The sequence below is a fragment of the Pochonia chlamydosporia genome (genome assembly GCF_001653235.2).
Source record: "Pochonia chlamydosporia 170 chromosome Unknown PCv3seq00017, whole genome shotgun sequence".
NCBI lineage: Eukaryota > Fungi > Ascomycota > Sordariomycetes > Hypocreales > Clavicipitaceae > Pochonia > Pochonia chlamydosporia.
This window is the reverse complement of record NW_019154052.1, coordinates 212,384-222,766: the sequence shown is the minus strand read 5'-3', so window position 1 is coordinate 222,766 and position 10,383 is coordinate 212,384. Positions and strand designations below refer to the sequence as shown.

Here is a 10,383-nt window from a genome sequence, read left to right as displayed (position 1 = left end):
AGTTCTTTTTGTTCTTCTGGACTCTTCCGGTGGATTTTCTTGACTGATCTGTTTGAGGTTAGCATATCACCCCGTCTTTTGACTGGTGGAGACATACTTTGGCTTCTGACTAGCTCAAGTTTGAAGGCTTTTAGCTCTTCTCTGATGATGTCTTTGACGGCGGGTTCCCTTGCAAGACCATCAGTCATTTCCACGTCGGTATTATCCTTAAGTTGCATTTTAGCGACTTTTTGGATTTCCGCGCGGTCTATTGCTGACCTTGCGAGGGCTAGCACCCGGTATGTGTATACCTGGCAAGCTCCCCACATGGTAGAAAATTCTGTTTGTGCGGCAGGAGCGACCCCCGTGAGCTGCCACTCACGTTGGTTGTTCAATGCAAACGCTCCGCCAGCACTTTGAGCAACCTTCTTTGCAACTTCCTTGACTTGATTTTTCCAATTAAAGTCATCAGGAATGATGAGAGTGGCTAGATGCTCAAGCTCTGATTTTTTCAACTCGATCGCGGACGCTAGAGCGGTCGCCCGTGCGGTGAACAACTTGGACTTGAAGGCTGCAGGAGCATTGCTCCCTTCCGTAGTCCCAAGGAATTCTTTGGCGAATTGTAATTTTGGTTCCTTCAGCGCATTCCGAATCAGCGGCGGGAAGGATTTGTCATTCTCGTGTCTTTCGTATGCCGAAATGGTGCTTTGAACATTGGCGTGTTTATGAGCAACCCGGTATTTCTTTTGCAGGTGGTCTCCCAGCACTGCTTGATAGGCACGAGGAATTGTAGAAATCAATTCCTGAAGTGTGGAAGCAGAGGCAGTTGTCTTGGATAACTCGCTCTGTTGGACAGCGACTCCCACATCTCTGAATGACTTAACGGATCCCATGGTAAAACGAAGAATTAGGGTTAGGGGACAGTTAAATGGACGCGTTTTATTGCAGAATTATGAGCGACTTCACGTTGGTGCCTACTTGGATCTCCAATCCAGGAAAAATCTCAAGTTTCGCCGTGCTTGGCTCATCAGGGCATGTGTCTATGTGTCGAGAGACAGCGCGTTCTTATGTTCCTCGAGGGCGGCGAGGAAGACTGCTGCCTAAAGCCTTGTGTTACACAAGCTGGCAGCTGACTTCCCAGCCCCCTAACTTATCACTTTCGTGATTGGAGGAGACGCGTGCGGCCACCGTTTTGGTCACAGTGTGACGTGTCCTTGCAGACAGCGCGTACTGGACCAATCCTAACCCGAGTCACTATGGCGGTATTTCGCGCATAGTGCAAGTACAGTGCGACACACTGTACCCTTGGTCATTTACATGACACTGGTTAGGGTTAGTGGTTAGGGTGAGGGTTAGGGGTTAGGGTTAGGGTTAGGGTTAGGGGTTAGGGTTAGGGTTAGGTTAGGGTTAGGGTTAGGGTTAGGGTTAGGGTTAGGGTTAGGGTTAGGGTTAGGGTTAGGGTTAGGGTTAGGGTTAGCGGTTGATTTTTTTTTTTTTTCTTTCTCTCTTCAACTAATAATCTATATGAGATATGATACGGGGATGTTTATTTCTAAACCTAGACTCTATTTACTCTGCGTTAACCTCTTTTATATCTTTTATTATCTTTCTTATTAATCCTTTAATTTCTTTATATTTCCTTATTACGTTCTATTACCCTAACCCCAAACCTAACCCTAACCCTAACCCTAACCCTAACCCTAACCCTAACCCCTAACCCTCACCCTAACCACTAACCCTAACCAGTGTCATGTAAATGACCAAGGGTACAGTGTGTCGCACTGTACTTGCACTATGCGCGAAATACCGCCATAGTGACTCGGGTTAGGATTGGTCCAGTACGCGCTGTCTGCAAGGACACGTCACACTGTGACCAAAACGGTGGCCGCACGCGTCTCCTCCAATCACGAAAGTGATAAGTTAGGGGGCTGGGAAGTCAGCTGCCAGCTTGTGTAACACAAGGCTTTAGGCAGCAGTCTTCCTCGCCGCCCTCGAGGAACATAAGAACGCGCTGTCTCTCGACACATAGACACATGCCCTGATGAGCCAAGCACGGCGAAACTTGAGATTTTTCCTGGATTGGAGATCCAAGTAGGCACCAACGTGAAGTCGCTCATAATTCTGCAATAAAACGCGTCCATTTAACTGTCCCCTAACCCTAATTCTTCGTTTTACCATGGGATCCGTTAAGTCATTCAGAGATGTGGGAGTCGCTGTCCAACAGAGCGAGTTATCCAAGACAACTGCCTCTGCTTCCACACTTCAGGAATTGATTTCTACAATTCCTCGTGCCTATCAAGCAGTGCTGGGAGACCACCTGCAAAAGAAATACCGGGTTGCTCATAAACACGCCAATGTTCAAAGCACCATTTCGGCATACGAAAGACACGAGAATGACAAATCCTTCCCGCCGCTGATTCGGAATGCGCTGAAGGAACCAAAATTACAATTCGCCAAAGAATTCCTTGGGACTACGGAAGGGAGCAATGCTCCTGCAGCCTTCAAGTCCAAGTTGTTCACCGCACGGGCGACCGCTCTAGCGTCCGCGATCGAGTTGAAAAAATCAGAGCTTGAGCATCTAGCCACTCTCATCATTCCTGATGACTTTAATTGGAAAAATCAAGTCAAGGAAGTTGCAAAGAAGGTTGCTCAAAGTGCTGGCGGAGCGTTTGCATTGAACAACCAACGTGAGTGGCAGCTCACGGGGGTCGCTCCTGCCGCACAAACAGAATTTTCTACCATGTGGGGAGCTTGCCAGGTATACACATACCGGGTGCTAGCCCTCGCAAGGTCAGCAATAGACCGCGCGGAAATCCAAAAAGTCGCTAAAATGCAACTTAAGGATAATACCGACGTGGAAATGACTGATGGTCTTGCAAGGGAACCCGCCGTCAAAGACATCATCAGAGAAGAGCTAAAAGCCTTCAAACTTGAGCTAGTCAGAAGCCAAAGTATGTCTCCACCAGTCAAAAGACGGGGTGATATGCTAACCTCAAACAGATCAGTCAAGAAAATCCACCGGAAGAGTCCAGAAGAACAAAAAGAACTCTGGAGGAAGACCGAAAAACGGTGGTGGGAATGGAAAGAAGAAGGGCAAGAAGTCACGATAGACGCTTACCTTCATCAATGTTCTCGGGATTTTCGTCCATGGGCTCCGGACACTTTCCCAAATGTGTACCTTAAGTTGAACGATAGAACTAGGAATAAGATTGGCATTGCTTTTCTCCGAGAATGGGAAGCAGACTCCATGATGGCCGCCAAACCAGGAGTGTTCCAGTTTCCCGGTGTCCAACTCCCAGAAGACATCGCATACATGTTGGCCGTCAACCACAAGTATATTCTACACGCTAAACCACAGGTACATGATGTAGCCGCAGCAAAAGATAGATTCGCAAGAACTGTCAGAATCCGCTGGCAATTCCGAAACAATACATCAAACAAGGAGTACATACCCAAGTTTCATGTCCCAAACCCTTTCTGGGAACCGCAAAAAGCTTCATCAGCAATTGAACTAGGCTTGGACAATGCCATGGAAGAGATCGACCGACAAGTCAGTCGCGCTCTTGCGACCATGGCAACTCAAAGCCCCAACCATGGAAACATGAATTGGACAAGGGTTCAACAGTTCCTAAACGATAATGATCTTTTAGTGAAACTTACAGATAAAAATCTGGGACTAGCGGTCTTTCAAAAGGAATGGTACATACAAGAAATCCACAAGATGCTGGGATCAAATAAGGCATACAAAATAGCCAGTGATCTCGACATGGAACAACTCCTCGACACACTATATGGTCAGCTCCAAAGATGGAAGCTTCCTAAAAACATGACACGGTTTATCCGCGAAAAAACAGCGTCAAAGATCCCCGAGTTCCATGCGATTCCCAAGGTACACAAAATGCCTTGGGCGCTGCGCCCGATCGTACCCTCACACTCGTGGGTAACAAGTAGGGTCTCGGAAGTCGTGGACCATTTGTGTCGTCCTATTTTGGACAAACTGCCGTGGGTTGTTGATTCATCAAAGAAGGTGATCAACAACTTGTCCAAAATAAGGATAGAATCTGACAATGTATGGATTTGCACCGGAGATGTCGTTGCATTTTATACCAACATTAATGCCCGGGCATGCTGCAAGGTAGTATGCGGAGCATGGCATAGATATGCGTCAGATTCGAAAATTCCTACCGAAACGATCAGTCAGATGATCAAATTCGTAATGGAAAACAATTACTTCTCGTTCCAAGATCAAGTATGGAAACAGCTCGATGGACTAGCCATGGGAACCTCGTGCGCACCCCTTTTGGCAAACATCTACGCTGCTTACTATGAAAGGAAGCGTCAATTAGTGTATCAACCAGGGGTACGGTTATACAATCGCTACATTGACGACATACTTGTCATCTTTGAAGGAACAAGGAAAGAGTTGATGCACTTCCTTAACCAAGTTAAGCTTGGCCCCCTAACCATCAACTGGGACGTTTCATTATTGAAGAAGGAATTTCTGGATATTGAAATCCTGAAATCTCGAGACCAGTCTGGCCCAAAGTTGGTTACCAGACTCTTCAAGAAACAAATGAACCGTCACCTATATATTCCCTGGTCGTCAGCTCACCCCCTTCATGTGAAGAAAGCCTTCGTCAAGGCAGAGCTCATACGATTTGCCATAATAAGCTCCGAAGTCGAGTACTTTGCAGATGCTCGCTCACAATTTTATGGTAACTTGAGAAGGAGAGGGTATCCTTCCCAGGTGCTGGAAAACTGGTTTAAACAAGTGTCATACGAACAGCGGGCAATATTCTTAAGTCCCAAAGAAGACAAAGAAATGGTTGCACCATTAATGCTGTCGGGCCGGTACAACCCAGTATGGGAATATATAAACGTCGACGAGATCCTTCGATCAGCAAGAGAGGGCTGGAATCTGGAAAGGAACTTACCAGAAACCCTCCAACAACCTCTGATTCGAAGTCTCAGCAGACATACTAGTCTCTTTGACTTACTGTCTGCCTGGAACAAGACGATACTGCACACTGATATGTTAAGTGACGAAACTGACGGCGAATAACTTTCGGGTTGGGTCTGTTGGGGCCACCGTTTGTTTGTTGTCCTGGTCTTGGGTGTTAATGCCTCGCGCTGCCCAGGTTGTGGGACTTTCAAAGTCAGGAGTAGGCTGATGATTGGATGAATGGGGATTTGAACGGTGGGACGACACGAAACAGACGCGTCTCCCTGGATCACGTGCGCCTCTGTGGTTGTGTTTTTGTTGTTGGAAGGTGCCCCTCCGGGGTAGTAGCATTCGGGTCGCTACGAAGCACCGCCCCCTGACTTCGGGAACCACCTCGTCTGACTGGTTGGGCTTGACCCACCAGTTGGTCTGGCAACCGTTGAGTACACTATAAGACGTCGCCTCGGGACTCCCGCGCTCAATGATTTGGGTTCCTCCTTTCATCAGTTCTTGGCCTCTATCAGATTTTGCGTATTCCAGTCGGCAATAGCGGAGGGTGCTTTTTGGATAAGCCTCGTTGGGTTCAAACCCCTAACCCTCACCCTAACCACTAACCCTAACCAGTGTCATGTAAATGACCAAGGGTACAGTGTGTCGCACTGTACTTGCACTATGCGCGAAATACCGCCATAGTGACTCGGGTTAGGATTGGTCCAGTACGCGCTGTCTGCAAGGACACGTCACACTGTGACCAAAACGGTGGCCGCACGCGTCTCCTCCAATCACGAAAGTGATAAGTTAGGGGGCTGGGAAGTCAGCTGCCAGCTTGTGTAACACAAGGCTTTAGGCAGCAGTCTTCCTCGCCGCCCTCGAGGAACATAAGAACGCGCTGTCTCTCGACACATAGACACATGCCCTGATGAGCCAAGCACGGCGAAACTTGAGATTTTTCCTGGATTGGAGATCCAAGTAGGCACCAACGTGAAGTCGCTCATAATTCTGCAATAAAACGCGTCCATTTAACTGTCCCCTAACCCTAACCCTAACCCTAACCCTAACCCTAACCCTAACCCTAACCCTAACCCTAACCCTAACCCTAACCCTAACCCTAACCCTAACCCTAACCCTAACCCTAACCCTAACCCTAATTTTAATTTTAGATGCTATAGATTAATTTATAAATAGTATATATAGAATAATATATAAGATAGCTCTCTTAAAGGCTAAGAACTAGCAACTTTAAGAGGTAAATATACTATTAAGCAAGTAGTATAAAGCTAAAAAAAATATATTTACGCTAAAGTAGTAGTATAACTATTACTATAGTATAAGCTCTTTAAGACTAGAATAATATAGAAGAGCAAATAAAGTAGAAAGATTACTAGACTAGAGGTTATAAGCCCTATAATAAGATAAAGGGTTAGTAATATAGTATATATAATAAGACTAGTTATAATGCGTATATATATTAGACTAATATAGAAATATCTAATAAAGAGAATAATAGTAAAGATTAAATTAATTTTATATGTTATAGTTATTCTTTTGTAAAATATCTGCGAGAAGGTATAGTTGGGTGGCTAGCTTACTGTGCTAGCCAGCTTACTATGCACCCACGTTATCTATACTAATTATCAAATATAAATAGCCTCTAGTTAAGCGGCTAACCCTAACCCTTTGGTGGAGTAACCCTAAACTATAACTAACTAGATGTAGCGCCTAGCGTATAAGAGCTAGGGTGAAAAGCTTAGACTACTTAACCATGTTTACACTAAATCTTTCGGTCTAATAACCTTCGAATAACGATGAGGGCCACGTGGTTGTCTATCTTACAGCTATATGTGATGTTGCAATTGCAGCAGCTTGCGACTGTGTGTAATTCATTTGTTGCAGTCGGCGTTTCCGTTTTCTGATTCGCTCCAACCACCAATCACGTGTGGTTCTGAGCTGAATCTCGACCAACGTTAGCGATGTGACCTGATTGTCCTCCGGCATAAAAGTATTTTTCGCGCAAGAATCGGGCTGCCTTAGCTGCTTTCCCAAGGTAGACTACCATAGACCTATATTCCTTTAGTTGTTGACGACTTCTGTGTTGTTACTACCATTCAGAAAGTTATTAGCCCAGTTAGCTCAGGCAACAGCAAGAAAAATAGTTATGTTCGTATCCGGCCGGCTAGATTATTATGCATGAGGCTCACGTGGCCACTTGACCGTTAAAAGATTTGTTACTGCGTGCCTACGACACTGGCTAGATGCCACACACAACCCTTTCCATCCTTAATACATGTTTCACGATGGGCACCTCTTCCATAATTGCCCTCCTAGCGATAATTTTATCGACACTTGTCTACCTGACCATCAACTCTAGGCTGATTCTTAGTCGAAACAGTCTCCTTTCCCGATTCCGCGTCTTGCCTACTGTAAGGTACCTCGCTAACTTTAAAGTCTTTCTCCCATACCTACTACCAAGGAACAATCGTAAAGTTCAGCTCTGTCTTGCAACATGCCTAGCTTGCATGATTGGAGAACGATTCTTAAACGTCCTTGTACCGCGGCAGATTGCACTCGTCGCCGATAAGCTCTCAGCCGGCGAAACACCATACGGCGACTTGGCGTGGTACATTCTGTTTCTTCTCCTGCATGGCGAGTCTGGCCTCGGTCTGGTCATCGCCCTGTGCAAGGTTCCAATCAAGCAGTTTTCCCATGAGCAGCTTACCATGGCGGCGTTTTGTCACGCTATAGGCCTCTCTGTTAATTTTCATGCCAACGAGAATGCTGCTGAAGTCGCGATTGCCATCGGACAAGGAGACAAACTCGTGACCGTGGTTGAGGCGACAGTGCTGGAGGTAGTCCCAACCGTCATCGACATTGGCGTGGCATTTGCCGTATTGAATGCCAAGTATAGTCTATCCGTTTCTGTATACATGGTCGCTGCGGCTGTTGTCTTTGTTCTCCTTGAAGCTGTAACTTCGAGCTGGAATGTGGCACGTAGACGAACAGTAGCTGGGCTTGCAAGAGACGAAAAGAACATAATACTCCAGGCTTTACAAGGCTGGGCGACGGTGTCAATTTTCAACATGTTTGCTCATGAACGGAGACGACTGGACAACGCAACTAGCACCTACCTTGATGCACAGGCAGAGTGGGCAAGGCGCGACGCTTTTGTGAAAGCCTTCCGCCAAGGACTTGTCCCTGCTATCTTCTTTATTCTAGCATGCCTTGTAATTCGTGGCATTCACCACGGTCGCCTGTCGCCTGGTGACTTTGTGTTTCTCGTCCAATATTGGGAGTATCTCATCTGGCCTATCAAGCTGCTCGCACATTCCTATAGACAACTGGTTTTGCAGCTTATTGAGGCTGAACAACTATTGGACCTCTTTAAGGCGCAGCCTGATATTCTTGATACGGTGGGTGCAAAGCTGTTAGAGAATGTCCGAGGGTTTGTCGAGTTTGATCACGTCACGTTTTCCTATGATGACAAACAGCTTGCTCTAAAAGACATATGCATCAGTGCAATAGCTGGCGAAACTGTAGCCCTAGTAGGAGCAACGGGCTCAGGAAAGTCATCGCTACTAAAACTGCTGATGAGGCTTTACGACGTACAAGAAGGGCGTATTACGATAGATGGACGAGACGTCCGTGATATAACCCAATCCTCACTTCGGGACGCCTTAGCTGTGGTCCCGCAAGATCCCCAGCTCTTCAATACATCGATATTGGAGAATATTCGCTACGCTAAACTTACTGCCTCAGATGAGGATATTTTCACAGCATGCCGTCTAGCTGCTATTCATGACAACATCCTCGCACTCACAAACGGGTATAGTACCAACGTCGGCGAGAATGGGATGAAGCTGAGTGGCGGCGAAGTACAACGACTTGCGATTGCTCGAGCGTTCTTAAGGGACTCGCCCATTCTTATACTGGATGAAGCGACGAGCGCTGTTGACACTAAAACCGAAGCGCAGATTCAAGATGCGCTTAAGAGACTTTGTAAGACGAGGACTACGTTTGTAGTGGCGCATAGGCTGTCTACCATCGCAAGTGCTGATCAGATTATTGTACTGGATGAGGGTGCGATTATTGAGAAAGGGACGCATGAATGGCTCCTGGGGCATAATGGAAAGTTTGCAGACCTATGGAACAAACAGATGTGCCAAATGGCTCAGGCGAATATGGACTAACGACGAGGAAAACGACTCGTATCATCATATTTGCGATAACCGAGTCTTGCGTCCTTTGTCGCGGACAACAACCGTGAGCTTGCGAAAGAGCTCCACGTCTAACGACGTGCTTCACGACGGGACGGACACATTCGATCTCACCATTAAAACGTACTATCCCAGTTAAGACAATCCCGGGGCTGCTTGTCTAGTATTCTCGCTAAGCCGGATAATAGTTAGCGGTGGATTGGAAGGGTTTGTGACCAAAGATATAATTTAGGAACATGCTCTTATCCATCTGGCAATTAACTTAACATTTAAAAACTCATTTGTGGCCACACACTCTACTACTTAGGTGCAACCTAAATTCGCACCTACAGATAACTATAACGTGAGTGCATAGGGAGCGCAACAACATAGCGAGAGCCACACTCCACTAGCCAAAACATCCTCTTACCTTTCACAACATTTTATTCTATTTGCAGTTACGCCTCTTAAAATTGACGAGAGTCAAATTATTCTTGCCCTTGAGGCTATAAAAATGACCCTACATTAAGCATACGAGGTGCTGCAAGGATCTACTCAGTAGATTTTAGCACGCTCGCATATCGACTGCGCGGTCGATTTTCTCGAAGCCATACTGCGCCTAATTCACGAAAACTCACAGATCTAGAGGAAATAATAATAGTGGATTGTATCTTTGACCTAGATTGGCGATCATTTCCTCCCCGGCTCGCAACGCGGCCGTCAGAAAGGCACAGGTGGAATGATAGCGCTATGCAGTTCGCCCACGACGACGAGCAACTTGAGGTTGAGTCACCCAGGGAGGAGCGGAGACTTGACGACGGCATATCGTTTAGCAGCGTTGAAAGCGCGGCCTTGTCAGTTGCTACAGAAAGACGAAAACAAAGCTGAAAGGGACCAGGTCGGGGTCAAGCCGCAGCAGGGTCACCGCAGCTACACACACGCAAGTTGGATGGACGCTGTAGGCGCTTGCATGTAGCGTGCTTCATCTGGGTGGACGACACGATAGAAAACCATCCCCCCATCCCCCCGCAGCGTTGTGCCTGGAGACGACTGCACTATTGACAAAGGACTTATTGCGTCCTAGTAAAGCAGAGACTGAGTCTGGGTTCCCGGAAAGAAACGTGAGATCGGCTTCCGGACCGTCTAGCTGTCGCCTTAACCAGGTGCATGTCGATGCGCTCTGTAGCAAAGGCTTCCCGGCTGGGTTAGAGCTGCTCACGTGCACACGGCGGCAGATGCAGACTACCAACCAGGAAGACATGTCGACGGGGC

General features: G+C 46.9%; 4 protein-coding genes across 4 annotated transcripts; 3 read left to right on the top strand and 1 right to left on the bottom strand.

The window, feature by feature from the left end:
- Positions 1–58: 58 nt before the first annotated feature.
- Positions 59–872, bottom strand: VFPPC_18410 (hypothetical protein; the record flags this gene model as incomplete). The annotated part of the gene is made up of 2 exons (XM_022430026.1): positions 59–82; positions 129–872. The coding sequence occupies 2 exons, from the start codon at positions 870–872 to the stop codon at positions 59–61; spliced, it is 768 nt and encodes a 255-aa protein (XP_022284940.1).
- Positions 873–2,155: 1,283 nt separating this feature from the next.
- On the top strand, positions 2,156–3,089 carry VFPPC_18409 (hypothetical protein; the record flags this gene model as incomplete). The annotated part of the gene is made up of 2 exons (XM_022430025.1): positions 2,156–2,930; positions 2,980–3,089. 2 exons carry the CDS (start codon positions 2,156–2,158, stop codon positions 3,087–3,089), a joined length of 885 nt encoding a protein of 294 aa, XP_022284939.1.
- A 140-nt stretch (positions 3,090–3,229) lies between these two features.
- Positions 3,230–5,041, top strand: VFPPC_18408 (reverse transcriptase (RNA-dependent DNA polymerase) domain-containing protein; the record flags this gene model as incomplete). The annotated part of the gene is made up of 1 exon (XM_022430024.1): positions 3,230–5,041. One exon carries the CDS (start codon positions 3,230–3,232, stop codon positions 5,039–5,041), a length of 1,812 nt encoding a protein of 603 aa, XP_022284938.1.
- Positions 5,042–7,215: 2,174 nt separating this feature from the next.
- On the top strand, positions 7,216–9,105 carry VFPPC_11226 (abc transporter; the record flags this gene model as incomplete). The annotated part of the gene is made up of 1 exon (XM_018289475.2): positions 7,216–9,105. The coding sequence occupies one exon, from the start codon at positions 7,216–7,218 to the stop codon at positions 9,103–9,105; it is 1,890 nt and encodes a 629-aa protein (XP_018136619.2).
- Positions 9,106–10,383: the final 1,278 nt, after the last annotated feature.